General features: G+C 42.3%; 1 protein-coding gene across 3 annotated transcripts in view; it reads left to right on the top strand.

Annotated features, from left to right (window-relative positions):
- Nucleotides 1–19166, top strand: part of LOC118394737 (rho GTPase-activating protein 21-like) — an 85264-nt gene that overhangs the window by 12878 nt on the left and 53220 nt on the right. For all 3 annotated transcript variants that reach the window (XM_035788229.2, XM_035788232.2, XM_035788231.2), the window contains exons 3-4: nucleotides 11783–11968; nucleotides 12286–12307. In XM_035788229.2, the coding sequence (XP_035644122.1) occupies nucleotides 11783–11968; nucleotides 12286–12307 (208 nt within the window). The remainder of the gene's footprint in view (nucleotides 1–11782; nucleotides 11969–12285; nucleotides 12308–19166) is intronic.

Here is a 19166-nt window from a genome sequence, read left to right on the forward strand (position 1 = left end):
TAAGGCTGTAGCGTAACAAAATGTGGAAAAAGTCTAGGGATCTGAATACTTTCTGAAGGCACTTTATAGTCTGTGCCGGCCAACCTTCAGCCAGGGAGTGGAAGCGTGAGTGACGCTCCCAGAATATCTGAAAGGGGCTGCACAGCCACAGATACTGCCTTTCCCATGCCAGGAACAACCACTCTGTGATGGTTAAGGCAACTGGTGCTTGTCTGAGAAGTCACACCAAGTTAAATCCCAATTGTCCTAGAAGTGTTCCTTCCTCTAGGCCGATGTCTAAAATACTTCAAATTACTTTCAAACATTCTTTCAGCACTTGAGGATGATGGGCTAGGCCCTAATCAAATCACAGGATGGAAAAAGCTTCACATTTTTATCAAATGCCCTGCTACCAAAATATTACATGGCCTGTAAAATGGTATTACTTATTTGGCTACATAACGTACAAGGTACAGTGGCTTGCAAAAGTATTCACCCCCTTGGCATTATTTATATTTTGTTACCTAGGAATTAAAATAGATTTTGGGGGGTTTGTATCATTTGATTGACACAACTTTGCCTATCACTTTGAAGATGCAACATATTTTTTCTTGTGAAACAAACAAGAAATAAGACAAAAAAAAAATGAGAACTTGAGCGTGTATAACCTATTCACCCCCCCCAAGTCAATACTTTGTAGAGCCACCTTTTGCAGCAATTACAGCTACAAGTCTCTTGGGGTATGTCTCTATGAGCTTGGCACATCTAGTCACTGGGATTTCTGCCCATTCTTTAAGGCAAAACTGCCATCATTCCTTCAATTCGGACCAGTTTCCCAGTCCCTGCCGATGGAAAAACATACCCACAGCATGATGCTGCTACCATGCTTCACTGGGGGTGGTGTTCTCGGAGTGATGAGAGGTGTTGGGTTTGCGCCAAACATAGCGTTTTCCTTGATAGCCAAAAAGCTCAATTTTAGACTCATCTAACCAGAGTACCTTCTTCCATATGTTTGGGGAGTATCCCACATGCCTTTTGGCGAACACCAAACGTGTTTGCGTATTTTTATCTTTAAGCAATGGCTTTTTTCTGGGCACTCTTCCGTAAAGTCCAGCTCTGTGGAGTGTATTTCTTAGTGGTCCTATGGACAGATCCTCCAATCTCCGCTGTGGAGCTTTGCAGCTCCTTCAGGGTTATCTTTGGTCTCTTTGTTGCCTCTCTGAAGAATGCCGTCCTTCCCTGGTACGTGAGTTTTGGCGGGCGGCCCTCTCTTGGCAGGTTTGTTGTGGTGCCATATTCTTTCCATTTTTTTTAAATGGATTTAATGGTGCTCTGTGGGATGTTCAAAGTTTTGGATATTTTTTTTAATCGCCCACCCCTGATCTGTCCTTCTCCACAACTTTGTCCCTGACCTGTTTGGAGAGCTCCTTGGTCGTCATGGTGCCGCTTGCTTGGTGGTGCCCCTTGCTTAGTGGTGTTGCAAACAATGGGGCCTTTCAGGACAGGTGTATATATCATGAGTTCATGTGACGGATCATGTGACACTTAGATTGCACACAGGTGTACTTTATTGAACTAAGTATGCGACTTCTGAAGGTAATTGGTTGCACCACATCTTATTTAGGGGCTTCATAGCATAGGGGGTGAATACATATGCACGCACCACTTTTTAATTTTTTATTTTATTTAGTTAATTATTTTCCATTTCACTTCACCAATTTGGACTATTTTGTGTATGTCCAATAACATGAAATCCAATCTATTTAAATTACAGGTTGTAATGCAACAAAATAGGAAAAATGCAGAGGGGGGTGAATACTTTTGCTAGGCACTGTAAGTGGGTAACTCCATGATACTTAAGCATTACAAGATAAAACATCCTAGGCACACGCATCACAGGAGGCCCTCGGCTCTGCTTCATTATCTGAGGCCTACACAGTGAAGTGCTCCATTTACTCTGGATGTGTCAGATTTGTCAGCCCACAGAGAGCTTAACTTTTTCCTGGTTAAGAGGGTAGTGTTTGATGTATTTAGGCCTGATGTCATGTGGCTGTGCAGTGTGTGTCATGGCTGGATGAGCCTGTAAATATAGAGGCCATGCGTCAGTGTTTTTGTGTACTTGTGAAAGACTAACAAGAGTGAAATGTCTTTATCCCTCCTATGTTTGAAGAAAATACTAGCTGTTTGAAAATGGAGGCCCTGGAGGTGTGTTCCAGGCTTAGCTTAGTATCGAGGTGCGTGTGTGTGTGTGTGTGTGTGTGTGACTGGGATGGAAGGGCTGTAGCTTCTGAACCTCACAAATGACCACATACACATGTGTAAACACTCTAAAGCATGCTAGCTAATATGCCAATACAAGTAAAGCATTGTTCGATAACTAAGCCAGATAATGTTTTAAAGCACATTCCAAGTCATCTTCTGTCTCATGTTTTCCGTATATGTTTAGTTATGCTATGTAACCGAAGAGCCATTTTTTCCCCTCCCAAATATGCTTTGGCAGCTCATATTCAGTAAGTGGGCACCATAGTACTGGCTGGGATTCCACTGAGGTCGTAAGCCCTGAGGCTGTCGTTATGAAGCTGATGTATGACTTCTGATGCTCTGCTCTCCATTCCACAGTCTGATATGAAATGAACAAGAGCTTTGAGTTCAGTGCTTCACACACTCCACGCTGCCACACCCAATGCAAATACTAAACACTGGCATTCTGGTAGTGATTCATAGACTGATTGATGTGTGTGTGATCATTTATCCAGAATGGATTTGTGTGTGTTGTTTTTTGTGCTTGTCTTTTTGTAATTAATGTGTGAAACATGAAGTTAGTGTTTTTGCTTAACTGGTAGTAACTAGGGTTGCATTGATATGACATTTCTGTCTGATAACAATATCTGATCATTTCTTTGCCAAAAAATCCGATAAGATATATACTTTTTTTTGAGCTTAAGCATTTTAGTACTGTTAAATAGTTGAAACACACACTGAACAAAAAGTTATTTTGTTGGCATTTACATATGTCCCCATTACCAGTAAAACATAAACAAAACTCCCACCAACATCAGTCACCTCAGAGCGCAACTGATCCTTGTTTGTGAACACGCACACCAAAACACGCAACAGGTTGACCGATACAAGGGTTGAAAAATTGGTGACCATCTGGGCAATTTTGAGGCATTTTGAGCCTGACAACGAGCCATCCTCAGCAAGGTTGGAAAGTGACCGCAAAGAGGTGAACAATGAGGATGTCCAGGGACAAGACATGGAATCCTGAGAGGAAGACAACCAAAGCTTTAGTTTCTAGACTATCAATTTACAGATGTATGTTGAAAACGTTTTTGGGAGATGCGATGGATCATTGGGGATCATTCAATATTCCCTTTCGTTGTTCAGTGAAATCATCCCATGTGAAGAGTCAACTCATTTAAAGTTAAATTCCTAACTAAATTATTTAAAAAAAATTCTATAGGAAGGATTTAATCATTTGAAATTGTCAACATATGATAAGGTAAAAAGTTTTGTTTCTGTCTCCATATGATATGGTAAATATATCAAATGCAAAAAACATCTACATTTTAAATGGTATGAATATTCATTTGCATAAATTCTCGTTAATTCCCACAAAGTTTTCACCTCCTGAATATTCCCCAAAATGTGCAAACCTAGTGGCGACACAGTAAAGAGGCTCAGAGAGAATGCCTCCGAATCGCTTTTTCACAGTACTTTTCCAAGTTAACCTCTTAAGACTAGGCCTCAATACTGCCCCCTTTGGAGGAAGTGCGTGCCCATAGTAAACTGAAAATATTTTTTCCCAAAATTGCTAATATATGCATATAATAATTATTATTGAATAGAAAACACTCTAACGTTTCTAAAACCGTTTAAATTATGTCTGTATGTAAAGCAGAACTCTCAGGGCAGCCTTTCTCCCAAACTCTCTCTTGTCAAGAGAAAAGTTGGGTCAACTTTGACGTCATCGCCCCCACCCTTTCCAGGCAGCTACCAATCTGGGAACAGTATGTATGTGTTCAGCGCGATGCCTGCTTTCAAATGGCGCGTTCATTGTGAGAATCCCGCGAGCCCTCGTCGTTTGGCGGGCGAAAATGTTTGGGTCACTCTCAAATACATGCACTCTATTGCGCGCGGCCGATTTGGGGCACGTTCTTTTCCAAGGAACAGCAATTGAAGGCGGTTTGTCTGTTCGCGCTGATCATTGTTTTACATGCTAAAAACACTCGATTCTGCACATAGTTTGACCAGTTTAGTCGACATATAATATGTAAATTTGAAGTTTTGATGCGCAAGAGTGCGGGATCAGAAGTCATTTTGGGTGCATTTCAGCTGAAGCTTTTAGCATATGCTAATACCAAACGATGTATTGGGTAAGTATGACTCCTTCTACGTCTTCTGATCGAAGAACATCAAAGGTAAGGGAATATTTACGTGGTTATTTTGGCTTTCTGTGGAATCCAAACGTAGAGGAGACATACTGCTAATATCTGAGCGCCGTCTCATTGTATAGCCAGTGTACGAATTCTGTAACGTTAAAAAGAAATGTAATACAGCGGTTGCATTAAGAAGTGTATCTTTGTAACTATATGTAGAACATGTATATTTAGTCATGTTTATTGCTTGTTATCTGACGTTATCTGTCGGAGCTATCATTCTCCGGACATTTGAGTAGCATTTTTTGAAATGTCGTCATTGTAAACAGAGATTTATGGATATAAATGGCATATTATTGAAAAATAAATACATTTATTGTGTAACATGTACTATTACTGTCATCTGATGAAGATTTTCAAAAGGTTAGTGAATTATTTATTTTTTAATCCTGCTTTTATAATTTTATATTTTCTGGGACAAAATGGCTGCCTCTCGTCTTTTGTTTCGGTGGTGGTCTAATATAAATATGTGCTATGTTTTCGCCGTAAAACATTTTAGAAATCTGACTTGCTGGGTAGATGAACAAGGTGTTTATCTTTCATTTGAGCTATTGGACTTGTTAATGTGTGGAGGTTAAATATTTCTAAGAATATTTTTTTGCATTTTGCGTTATGGTAATGAGCTTGAGCCGTAGTCACGATACCGGATCCGGGATGGGTCGCCGCAAGAAGTTAACCCCACGGTCTGTGTCAGCAGTTTTGTTGAGCAGGTGTTTCAATGCCATGACAGATGGTATCACATCTGCTGTAGACGCAGTTTGATGAGCTTATTTCTCCAGTCAGTTGTTTGAATGGAGGTAGGTGTGTGTTCATGTTCTCGAATGCCATTCGAAATGACAGCAGCGGTATGAGAACCAGCACGTTTTTGAGCATGCGTTACGGCTTTCCTCAGTACGAAATCCTCATTGACCCACTGTGCTGTCAGACTCTGTATGCTCATGGGGCTGACATCGCTGGTCCAAATGTCAGTCATGAAGCTAATAGCAGTGAAGCCCGTAGCAAGTAGTTCATGGATGTGTGTTTCAACAATACTGTGTAACTCCGGTAGGGCAGCATCTGAAAAATAGTGCGTACTTGGTAGTGTGCATCGGGGCTTGAGGTGCTCGACCAGTCGTGAAAGCCAACGTCATCCACGACAGAATGGTTGAATGTCAAGGGCAATGAATTCCATTATCTTGGTGTTAGTGTATTTCGCCTTTTGAGTTGTCTTCTTGAAATGTTCTTACTCTGTCAAATGACTGCTTGACTTGTTGACTGCTCGATCCACACAGCAGACATTGTGGGCTAGGCTAGGAATGCTGTGTTACACGTGTAGCGCAACATTTTACATGGTGTCATTACATCATGTACGTACGTTATAAAGGTATGCACGTCATCTACCTACGTTATATAGGTATGCACGTCATCTACCTACGTTATATAGGTATGCACGTCATCTACCTACGTTACATAGGTATGCACGTCATCTACCTACGTTATAAAGGTATGCACGTCATCTACCTACGTTATAAAGGTATGCACGTCATCTACCTACGTTATAAAGGTATGCACGTCATCTACCTACGTTATATAGGTATGCACGTCAGCTTTGACATCGGCTTTGCACATCGGCGTTAAACTAGACATCCCGATGCTGGCATTTTTAGCTAATATCATCCTATTCCGATATGTTCATCGATATATTGTGTATCCCTAGTAACTCATGTGTTCTCCTTTGTCTCAATAACCAGAGGAAATAGATGCATCACCTCCTTATTGATCATCCCCATTAGGTTTGCATTGCAACCATATTGCTAACCCCAGTTATAAGTATCAGTGTTTAACTGGAGAGACCGTGCCTCTGCTTCGTTGTCTAGCTTCAGCTTTTTGGCTCAGCTCAGAGGAAGGAGGGTGTGTGCCGGTCGGGCGGTCAGGGAATGTTTGGCTGGAATTTATTGGCCGGGTCTGTCAGCACAGCATTAACTATGTGAGGGGCAATGTTAGCCCTGCAAGGCATGTGTCTATCTGGACTAAGGAGGGTCAACAACCCCCAGCAACATCAGAGGACTGGATATTGCTGGAATGAGATTCACTGCTAAATTATATCTGGTGAACTGGGGTTGGCATGCCCCAAGGGGTGAGGCATTTGAAGCCTGCCCTTTCAGGACTATTTTCATTTATTAGGTTTTAATTTTTCAAAAAAGACCTCTGTATAAATTTAGAGAAGATGGCTGTTACTGAATAGCCTACATATAGTTAGTTACAGGTAGGGGCAGATCAGCATAGCTAGGCTTAACTTCTAGCAGAACCCACATACTGCATAGCCTAATTATTCTCAAACATTATATGGATTTGAGTGGAATGTATAGGAATGAATGTAGGACAAACGCACCTCCACATGCACACACAAACAAGGAAGTAGTGCTGGAGCTGTGGAACAACAGTCAGAGCTGGGACAGACACAGTCAGAAACCTGTTTGGCCAGTTAGTTCCCACCAAACCAAACTCACTCCGGTGTCACGCAGTTGCACCTGAAGCTCTATTTGACAGCAGCCCTTCTGCCGTTGGCTCATTCCGCCATGATAAGGTTGAGCCCCTGATGTTCCTCTGTTCTGTTGAACTTCTGTTTTGTTGACCACAAAAAAAGCTGGGTAAATCCATTTTGAATTCAATCTCTTCTTGACCGCATTAGGCTTGGGAGGTATCCCGGAATATTTGGAAATTGCCACGGGATGTTTTATCAATGTTTTTTTCAATACTGTAAATAGAATGAACTGTTTATTTTAAAGTTTTCATAAATATTTGTAGCAACTTTAAGTAAACACCTACAGTCAAGTTGAGCAATGCTTGGGCAATGCCTTAGGAGATAAAGAAGATTGTGTTCTTCATGTCTCCTGTCACATCAATTTTCATTATGAAGCTTACCAGTAGTTCCCAGTCACGTGGTGTTTGTTTACAAGCGGGAGACCGGAGCCTTGTCACTCACAGTTTTGCAGCAAGCACGCGACTGGTGATCGAGTTACAGTTTGGAATTCGTAAGTAAATGTTTGCCAGCTAGTTATCTTAACTATTAAGTTAACTGTCTAACATGTGCTAAATCCTCTGCAGTCGTGCATTTGCTTGTCTAATTTAGAAGCTAGTTAGCTATCTACCTAAGTGATAAGCTTCTTTCAAAGTCCAGCCTTTCTTGGTAACAGCAGAGAATCCAATCCACATGCAGCAAACTGAGTAGCAGGCCTGGAATTTCATGATGTTAGGGGAAAGGCCGTTTGGCCTTCAAGAGGTGGCCAGTCCACCAAGGCCATCTGCTAGGGCACCAAGGCCATCTGCTAGGGCACCAAGGCCATCTGCTAGGGCACCAAGGCCATTAACCAAAATAGACACATTGATTTGAAAACCAAAAAACAGTAGCTATTCTGTTAAAAACATGTGTAATTAAATGTTCATAATTTGCCTACTTGTCAAAGTGTAAATGTTAGCCTATGTGTATTGGCTACAGTCTGTTCTGTCCAGACAGATGCTGACATGAGGGAGGCACCTGAAAATGTAGTCAAATTAGACTTTTAATTACATACAGTGCATTCAAAGTATTCAGAACTTGTTTTCCCCCACATTTTGTTACTTTACAACTTTATTCTGAAATTGATATATGAAATCATTCTCAACCTACACACAAGCATTTCGCTGCACTTTCAATAACATCTGCTAACCATGTGTATGTGACAGTAACATTTTTACAAATGTATAATTTTGAAAATAAAATCACATTTACATAAGTATTCAGACCCTTTACTCAGTACTTTGTTGAAGCACCTTTGGCAGTGAGTCTTGCAGCCTTGAGTCTTGGGTATGTATTTGGGGAGATTTTCCCATTCTTCTCCATGCCATGTAAAAAAGCTAACGTTTAAGTTCCTTGCTCAGAACACGAGAGCATATGAACGTTGGTGGTTCCTTTTAACATGAGACTTCAATATTCCAAGGCAAGAGATTTTTAGGTTGTAGTTAATATTGTATTTATAGGACTATTTCTCTCTACCATTTCTATTTCATATACCTTTTGACTATTGGATGTTCTTATAGGCACTATAGTATTGCCAGTGTAACAGTATAGCTTCCGTCCTCCTCCTTGCCCCTACCTGGGCTCGAACCAGGAACACATCGACAACAGCCACACTCGAAGCATCGTTACCCATCACTCCACAAAAGCTGCGGCCCTTGCAGCGCAAGGGGAATGACTCCTCCAAATCTAAAAGCGAGTGACATTGTAAACAGTATTAGTGGACACCCAGCTAACTAGCTAGCCATTTCACATCGGTTACACCAGCCATTAGGCTGATAGGCTTGAAGTCATAAACAGCGCTGTGCTTGCGAAGAGCTGCTGGCAAAACGCACTAAAGTGCTGTTTGAATGAATGATTACGGGCCTGCTGCTGCTCAGTCAGACTGCTCTATCAAATCAAACTTAATTATAACACACAGAAATCCGAGCCTTTGGTCGTTAATACGATCGAATCCGGAAACTATCATTTCGAAAACAAAACGTTTATTATTTCAGTGAAATACGGAACCGTTCGGTATTTTATCTAACGGGTGGCATCCCTAAATCTAAATATTCTTGTTACAATGCACAACCTTCAATGTATGTCATAATTACGTAAAATTCTGGCAAATTAGTTCGCAATGAGCCAGGCAGCCCAAACTGTTGCATATACCCTGACTCTGTGTGTAAGAGAAATGACACCATTTCACCTGGTTAATATTGCCTGCTAAACTGGATTAGTAGTTATAACTAGTGATTATGATTGATTGTTTTTTATAAGATAAGTTTAATGCTAGCTAGCAATTTACCTTGGCTTCTACTGCATTTGCGTAACAGGCAGGCTACTCGAGGAGTGCAATGGTTAGAGCGTTGGACTAGTTAACTGTGCTGTTGCAAGATTAAAACCCCTGAGCTGACAAGGTGAAAATCTGTCGTTCTTCCCCTGAACAAGGCAGTTAACCCACAGTTCCTAGGCAGTCATTGCAAATAAGAATGTGTTCTTAACTGACTTGACTAGTTAAATAAAAGGTATAAAATATATATAAATATTTTTTTAATAAAAAAAAAAAGAAATCCGAAATCGGCTCCCAAAAATACAGATTTGCAAATTTTATAACTTAAAATCGGCCCTAATTAGACCTCTAGTATGCACTACACTCTGTAGCGCCATACAGTCAGATGCCATACCAGGCGATGATGCAAATGGTCAGCATGCAAATGGGAATTTATCCAGGACACCGGAGTTTAACACCCCCACTCTTACGATAAGTGCAATGGGATCTTTAGTGACCACAGAGAGTCAAGACACCCGGTTAACGTCCCACTCGAAAGACGGCACCCTACACAAGGCAACGTCCCCAACCACTGCCCGGGGGCAATTTATTTGGGGACCAGAGGAAATATTGCCTCCTACTGGCCCTCCAACACCACTTCCAGCAGCATCTGGTCTCCCATCCTTGGACTGACCAGGTCCAACACTGCTTAGCTTCAGAGGTAAGACAGCAGTAGGATGCAGGGTGGTATGCTGCTGGCCATTTGGCTCCAAGGAACTTGAAACTCTCGACAAGCTCCACAACAGCCCCGTCAATATTAATGGGGGCCTGTTCGGCCCTCCTTTTTCAGCAGGCAAAGATCATCCTCTTTTGTCTTGCTCACATTGAGGGAGCGGTTGTTGTCCTGGCACCACACTGCTAGGTCTCTTACCTCCCTATAGGCTGTCTCATCGTTGTCGGTGATCAGGCCTACCACTGTTGTGTTGTCAGCAAACTTAATGATGGTGTTGGAATCATGCTTGGCCATGCAGTCGTAGGTGAACAGGGAGTACAGGAGGGGACTAAGCACGCACCCTTGAGGGGCCCTGTGTTGATGATCAGCGTGGGAGATGAGTTGTTGCCTACCCTTACCACCTGGTGGTGGCCCGTCAGGATGTCCAGGATGCAGTTGCAGAGGGAGGGGTTTAGTCCCAGGGTCCTTAGCTTAGTGATGAGCTTTGTGGGCACTGTGGTGTTGAATGCTGAGCTGTAGTCAATGAACAACATTCTCACAGGTTTTCCTTTTGTCCAGGTGGGAAAGGGCAGTGTGGAGTGTGATTGAGATTGTGTCATCTGTGGATCTGTTGGGGCGTTATGAGAATTGGAGTGAGTCTAGGGTTTCCGGGATGTTGGTGTTGATGTGAGCCAAGATCAGCCTTTCAAAGCACTTCATGGCTACCGACGTGAGTTCTACAGGGGGCGGTAGTTATTTAGGCAGTTTACCTTTGCATTCTTGGGCACATGGACTGTAGTGGTCTGCTTGAAACATGTAGGTATTACAAACTCTGGTCAGGGAGAGGTTGAAAATGTCAGTGAAGAGACTTGCCATTTGTTTCGCTCATGCTCTGAGTACACGCCCTGGTAATCTGTCTGTTTTAAGGTCTTGCTCACATTCTCTATGGAAAGCGTGATCACTGTCATCCCGAATAGCTGATGCTCTGATGCATGCTTCAGTGTTGCTTGCCCCGACGCAAGCATAAAAGGCATTTAGCTCGTCTGGCAGGCTCGTGTCACTAGGCGGGTCGCGGATACGTTTCCCTTTGACTCCGTAATAGTTTGCAAGCCCTGCCACATCCAACGAGCGTCAGAGCCGGTATAGTAGGATTCAATCTTTGTCCTGTTTTGACACTTTGCCTGTTTTGATGGTTCGTCTGAGGGCAAAGCGGTATTTCTTATAAGCATCCGGTGTCCTAATTCACTGTTGCAAGTTCAACCCCCCGAGCTGACAAGTTACAAATCTGTCGTTCTGCCCCTGAACAGGCAGTCAACCCACTGTTCCTAGGCTGTCATTGAAAATAAGAATTTGTTCTTAACTGACTTGCCTAGTTAAATAAAGGTAAAAAAAATATAGATTTATATATATTGGTCGTTCTGATATTTCTTTATTTTTTTTTGGCTGCACTGTTGGAGACTTGTGAATTTCCTCTAGATCCCATGTTTCTGATCACCGAGTCTAGACACATGATGTGGATTTAACTTTATTATTACTGTTGCTTATGATCCATTAGGCAGCAGGCTACAGAATACACTCAGTCGTTGCCAGACTCGTGATTTAGTTTTCAAAACGAATAAATGCATTCATACCACAAGCATAGATTTTTGTTGCTTTGAACTTTATTACATTCTCACAATTCTTGCCTTTCTCAGTAGAATTTGAGCAGTCACCCGCAGTAGATCTTATTTCAATCTGTCATACAGTTGTGTACGGTATAATAATTGCCTCCCTCTCTCTCTTCTGTCTCCCACCCGCCTTTCCTTGTTTTCTTCCCCTCCCCTTCTCTCCCTCCCTCCCCTCACTCTTGTCCCCCCCCCCAGAATGACGTGTCAGAGTGGGGTGATTCCCCTGCAGGCCTGTTCAACCTGCAGGGAGAGGAGGAGCCCTTCTCGTGGCCAGGTCCCAAGACTATCCATCTGCGGCGCACTTCTCAGGGCTTCGGCTTCACCCTGCGCCACTTCATTGTCTACCCACCAGAGTCTGCAGTGCACCCTTACCCCTTCCCGGTAAGCACCACAGTCACATGAACATTCCAAAGCTCTTCCATTCAGTTCATTGACATTTACTGTAGCACTTTGTATGATGTTGTTGTGGCAGGAGTTGCCCCGAATACAATTTGTGTAAAATCAGTTGATTCCTTTAAACAACTCCCTGAGCTCATTGAACTATGATATCTTCATCATTGCTGGTGGCAAATAACATAAAGGCAGATTTTATCCGTACCAAAGGATATATCATAACTGTTGGGATATCGGACATTACAGACCAATGCTGCATCTGTAAGGGCATCAAAACTCATGTTGATATTCATTTTTTTATTTAGGAGGAAGAGCATGGACGCAGAGGTAAGCTGAACGTTCCTTCCTCCCCCTGCCTGTCCTTCACTACTGCATAGTCAGTCACTCTGCCTCCCACTTAGTAGGATTTTTCCATATGTTGATTTAGCTCTTTTACTTCCTTGTTATGCACATGGCACAATGTAGCTGTCGTGTTAGGGTGACCTTTGTAGAGACCTGCCTGAAACAGTTTGGTCAGCAGCACCACCGGTTACTGTCCTCAACTAACCCTTGAACTTTATCCTTCTAACTGCACTTTGTTGTCAGTGTCAACCCTTTCACATTACTACAAAACGTTGCCCAAAGCCCTTGTTTTTAGTTTTTGGCATTTTTCACTTGTGTGTTTGTAGGTGTATGTGTGCCCTTGTGCATGGGTGTTTTGTGGTTTTAGGACACTAGTCCTGTTTAGGGCTGTGGCTGTCATGACATTTTGTCAGCCGGTGATTGTCAAGCAAATAACTGCCGGTCGCACAGTAAATGACCGTTAATTAACATAAATACATAATTTAGCATCTGTCTTCCACGCATAGCCTATATGCCACTGATGCAGGCCTTTTGGAGCATCTACATTTTAAAAAGTCTAATAAATCCATGTAATATAGCCTACACCGTCACAATAAATCCATGTAATATAGCCTACACCGTCACAATAAATCCATGTAATATACCCTACACCGTCACAATAAATCCATGTAATATACCCTACACCGCCACAATAAATCCATGTAATATACCCTACACCGTCACAATAAATCCATGTAATATACCCTACACCGCCACAATAAATCCATGTAATATACCATACACCGCCACAATAAATCCATGTAATATACCCTACACCGTCACAATAAATCCATGTAATATACCCTACACCGTCACAATAAATCCATGTAATATACCCTACACCGTCACAATAAATCCATGTAATATACCCTACACCGTCACAATAAATCCATGTAATATAGCCTACACCGTCACAATAAATCCATGTAATATACCCCACACCGTCACAATAAATCCATGTAATATAGCCTACACCGTCACAATAAATCCATGTAATATAGCCTACACCGTCACAATAAATCCATGTAATATAGCCTACACCGTCACAATAAATCCATGTAATATAGCCTACACCGTCACAATAAATCCATGTAATATAGCCTACACCGTCACAATAAATCCATGTAATATACCCTACACCGTCACAATAAATCCATGTAATATAGCCTACACCGTCACAATAAATCCATGTAATATAGCCTACACCGTCACAATAAATCCATGTAATATACCCTACACCGTCACAATAAATCCATGTAATATACCCTACACCGTCACAATAAATCCATGTAATATAGCCTACACCGTCACAATAAATCCATGTAATATACCCTACACCGTCACAATAAATCCATGTAATATAGCCTACACCGTCACAATAAATCCATGTAATATAGCCTACACCGTCACAATAAATCCATGTAATATACCCTACACCGTCACAATAAATCCATGTAATATAGCCTACACCGTCACAATAAATCCATGTAATATACCCTACACCGTCACAATAAATCCATGTAATATAGCCTACACCGTCACAATAAATCCATGTAATATAGCCTACACCGTCACAATAAATCCAGGATTTATTTTATAGGTCTATGGTAGCATGATATGAAGAAAATGTAGTGTATTTTAGAAGAACAGAATAGCATACTCTTGAGTTGTCCTTATGCTATGCCCTGATCTGGCTATGCCATAAGTTAATTTAGCAGAGAAGATTTGCTTAGAATTCTGGGGAATTATTTCATAGTATGAAGAATACAATTGAATATAGCTGAACAAAATAGAAAGTATCATTTCTCCAAATGATTTGAGGGAGCGCGCACATGCGGCTATTCTGTGTTGGCGTTTAACAAAGAAACAGGTACTCCTTTCTGCTTAATTTAGTTATTTATGTAATTTTAGTTGTGATACAAACATTGATCTATATGTTTCGTTTTTTTTTAATACATTCTAAGGCTGCATAATGCGACTAATGATGACTTGAAAAAAGTCTGACTTTTTGGGAGAGTGACACCATCACGCTCCCATTCACATTTTGGCAAGCACTTGATAGTGTCTCGAATTTTCCGGTGCCATCCCCTTTGTATTGCCGTAATGCCTCCTAAAAAGAATTGTGGCAAATGGCCGTTGTGCCCTTGGGCTGAATATAATAATTATAATTCCCTACTCCCGGCTGCGCGCTCCCAAGCACCGCTCACTCACATGGCTCTCCGTCACGAGATCAGGTCTTTCTCAACGGCTACAAGTGAAGACAGACCCATCGGGGACGCAACTGTGTCCTTATCCAATTCCGAGGCACATATTGAAGATATTGGAAGAACTTTCCACGTTTACTTTTCGGCAGCCAACAGGATGAGTAGGCCTAACAAACAGCAACAGCACTAGCCTATGTCAATCTACTATCCCCCATAGTACAAACGTTGACCTATTCTTTGCAAGAAAGAAATATTCCACCCATACTCTGGGACAGTTGTGGGATGCGATATATCCCAAATTAATACAACCCCTAGCGTCCAATAACCTTTAAGTAATGAGGCTGACGCAACGGATCAAAACCTTTTAGCTTAAAAAGTTGATAAACTATTAGACTATTTCTTCACATTATGTAGGCTAGAAGCGCAAATGCTTTTATTATAAAGGTGCATTTTTATGGTAAATTTTCTTCCCCAAACTTGAAACTCACCCGCTGCTTATGCATTCTAGTTAGGCTCCACACCTGTTCTAAAGTAGATTAATGTGCTTAATTTTAATAAGTTATTTGCCACTTTAGTTGTGATACAAACCTCATCGAACATATATGCCTATGGGCTAGGCTACATGAGGTGCGAGACTGATTTGAAAAAGTTGGGGGGGGAAAAGGCATTCACTGTTTCTTGCCTTGTACTGTGCATCATTCACAAGTGATTGGCTAATTATTGTCACCCATCAGACTATTCTTGATTTTATCTGGTCTTTACATATACTGAAAGTGTGAAATTTGTTTTGATTTAGAATGGACCATTATCATGCACCTGTATCGAAACAGGCAAGTGAAAAAAATACTTGTCATCTATGCACTTAAATAGCGAATGGAGGACGCTTTTCCTGTGGTTAATTTTCATGCCTGCCTGATAGGCTATACTCCTGTTATAAAGATAAGCAATTTTGATTACATTTACATTGATGTCAGAGTGATTAGAGGGACAATAGAATGCTGATTACCAGGCAGTTGGCAAGTTCTGTAGGCTACTAATGAGCAGCATCAAAGCTTGGAGAAGCACAATTACCATGACTAAATGGTCATGTGGAATTTGACTGCCACCATGACTCGTTACTGCCGGTGTGGCTGTAATACGGTCACCGTAACAGCCCTAGTCCTGTTGAAGAAAGATTGTAACCATTGACCCCTTTCAATTCACAACCATGTCAGCATGACGGTTTTTGTTTTTGTAGCACACTACTCCCGTTGAATAAAAGGAATCATGCCCACATTCTGAGCAAACAGTTTGGCCTATGGTCTGCTGTTCCACTGTCTCGCCGCCTCCTAACACCGCTATGGTAGGAGTGTGTTTGGGATCTCCCTGTGGGTTGTTTGTGTGTTTAAACTGTGTTTACTCTGAGTGGGCTTTCATTGAGCATAGGGGGGTTTGCTGTTGCTGGAACCTGTCCAACTAGAGCTAAATATCAGAGATTTATTTTGACTTAGCCTACGCTATTGCTCAAGTTGCAGGCCTATGTCCAGCAAAGAAACCGTGTACAATCGGAAATTTGAAAGCAGATTTTTATCTGTGTGCATATAAACTAAGGTTAAAAAATAAAATAAAAATGATCAGTGGAAATATGCTAGGGGAACAATGTAGAGAAGACATTCACCAAAGAGGGTGAATGTCTAAATTCTCCTCTGAAAGATTCAATGAAATAGGCAGATGTAATGTTTTGAAAATACTGTGAAGGAAAAATTAAATCATATCTTTGACAGTCAGTGAGATTGTCCAGAGAGCGAGACCATAATGGCTTCCATGACTTGGTCTCACTCTGTCTGGCCCTCAGTGAGGCAGGTCAGGGGAAAATGTGAAGTAATCCAGGCCATGCATTTCATAATGCTGGACACTGGAAAGAGTGACAGAGTACAGACATAGGGACCTAATTGGCTGGCTGTGCTGTGACCCTGAGTTGTGAAAACACAACCTGAGATGCTCCCACCAGCTCAAACTGCCTTGGCTTGGCTGTGCTACCACTACAGGAAAGCTATAAACTAGGTTATGTTAAAAACATGGTTCTCCGAGAGAGAGAGAGAGATCTTAAATCAATACAATACTTTCGGTTTGCGTTCGTCAGTGTGCTTGTTTCAAGTTGGTATTGCTGATGTCATCCAAATCGATCCCTCTCCAGAGTACACGCCTCAGTGTAATGCTGATTCCTTCCTTAAACGCGAATCCGACCAGCAACCCTGGTGAGACAAAACCGCGACTCGTCAGTGAAGATTACTTTTTGCCAGTCCTGTCTGTGTCCCGCGATGGTGGGTTTGTGCCCATAGGCAATGTTGTTGCTGGTGATGTCTGGTGAGGACCTGCCTTACAACAGGCCTACAAGCCCTCAGTCCAGCCTCTCTCAGCCTATTGCGGACAGTCTGAGCACCGATGGAGTGATTGTGCATTCCTGGTGCAACTCGGGCAGTTGTTGTCATCCTGTACCTGTCCCGCAGGTGTGATGTTCGGACGTACTGATCCTGTGCAGGTGTTACACGTGGTCTGCCACTGTGAGGACGATTAGCTGTCCATCCTGTCTCCTTGTAGCTCTGTCTTAGTCGTCTCACAGTACGGACATTGCAATTTATTGCCCTGGCCATATCTGCAGTCCTCATGCCTCCTTGCAGCATGCCTAAGGCACGTTCACGCAGATACCCTGGGCATCTTTCTTATGGTGTTTTTACAGAGTCAGTAGAAAGGCCTCTATAGTGTCCTACGTTTTCATAACTGTGTCCTTATTTGCCTACCATCTGTAAGCTGTTAGTGTCTTAACGACCGTTCCACAGGTGCACGTTCATTAATTGTTGATGGTTCATTGAAGCATGGGAAACAGTGTTTAAAGCCTTTACGGTGAAGCTCTGTGACGTGGACTTTTACAAATGATCTTTGAAAGGTAAGGTTCTGAAAAAGGGACGTTTCTTTTTTTTGCTGAGTTTATTGAAAGTAAAGTTGTTGGATTGAACCCCAGGGTGTAGTGACACCGCAACACTGCGATGCAGTTTCTTAGACCGCTGCGCCTCTCAGGAGGCCGAGCTCAGTGACTTTCAACGTGGCACCGTCATCGAATGCCACCTTCCCATCAAGTGAGTTTGTCAAATGTCTGCCCTACGAGAGCTGCCCCGGTCAACTGAAGTGCTGTTATTGTGAAGTGGAAATGTCTAAGAGCAACAACGGCTCAGCTGCGAAATAGTGGTCGGCCAAACAAGCTCACAGATTGGGACCTCCGAGTGCTGAAGGTTGTAAAATTTCTGTCCTTGGGTGCAACACTCAGTACGAGTTCCATACTGCCTCTTGAAGTATCGTCAGCACAAGAACTGTTCGTCGGGAGCTTCATGTAATGGGTCTCCATGTCCGAGCCACACACAAGCCTAAGATCACCACGCACAATGCATAGCATCGGCTGGAGTGGTGTAAAGCTTGCCGCCATTGGACTCTGGAGCAGTGGAACAGCGTTCACTGGAGTGATTAATCATGCTTCACCATCTGGCATTCCCTACGAACGATTGTGGGATTGGCGGATGCCAGGAGAATGCTACCTGCCTGAATGCATTGTGGTTTGGGCTAGGCACCTTAGGCATATGGGCTAGGCATATGACATTCTAGAAGATTCTGTGCATCCAACTTTGGCCACAGTTTGGGGAAGGACCTTCACTGATTCAGCATGAAAATAAACCCGTGCACAAAGCGAGGTCCATACAGATATTGCTTGTCGAGATCGACGTGGAAGAACGTCACCCGCCTGCCCTGACCTCAACCCCATCCAACACCTTTGGGATGAATTGGAATGCCGACTGTGAGCCAGTCCTAATCGCCCAACATCAGTGCTTGTGACTGAATGGAAGCAAGTCCCCGCAACAATGTTCCAACATCTAGTGGAAAGCCTTCCCAGAAGAGTGGAGAAGCTGTTATAGCAGCAACGGGGGACCAACCATATTAATTTTGGAATGAGATGTTCGATGTGCAGATGTCCACATACTTTTGGTCGTGTAGTGTAGTTTTCCTTCACTGAAAATACATTGGAGCATCACATTTGGCAGACAATTGCTTAATTTCCATCAAATGACAGCAGAAGTGCAACACTATTTGGCTAGCAGTCACACAAGTAAATGAGCCTACAATGAATAAGTGTTTTTTTTTCTCCGAAAATGATTGATGGCCATCATTTTTGTTTATCATAGAATTGTTTTGGCCATCTACATTTCCTAATGTATTACTTGAAGTTAATCATGCATTTTACTAGAGAAAAGTACCAGAGGAAAAAGTAGCTTCACATCAGTTAGAGTGCTGTCTGTTGATAGAATGGCATTTTGTGAATTCGTGTCCAAGTGGAGAAGTGCAACTGAAGCACAAAATGTGTCTGATGCCGAGCTGAAATTACAACGATAAGCAATTTAGATCTGCATTTATAAAACGCAGCAAGATATTTCTTACGTGACCCCTGGGTCATGTTGATTCTCTTCAATCTCTCTGTCATATTCCTGTATAATGTTCATTATAGGTGTCGTATTATATTCCCAAATGTGTGTGTAGACTAGTTTGCTGACTCTGGGTTATCCCAGGACAGCCAT

The sequence above is a fragment of the Oncorhynchus keta genome, chromosome 15 (assembly GCF_023373465.1).
Source record: "Oncorhynchus keta strain PuntledgeMale-10-30-2019 chromosome 15, Oket_V2, whole genome shotgun sequence".
In the NCBI taxonomy this organism is placed as follows: domain Eukaryota; kingdom Metazoa; phylum Chordata; class Actinopteri; order Salmoniformes; family Salmonidae; genus Oncorhynchus; species Oncorhynchus keta.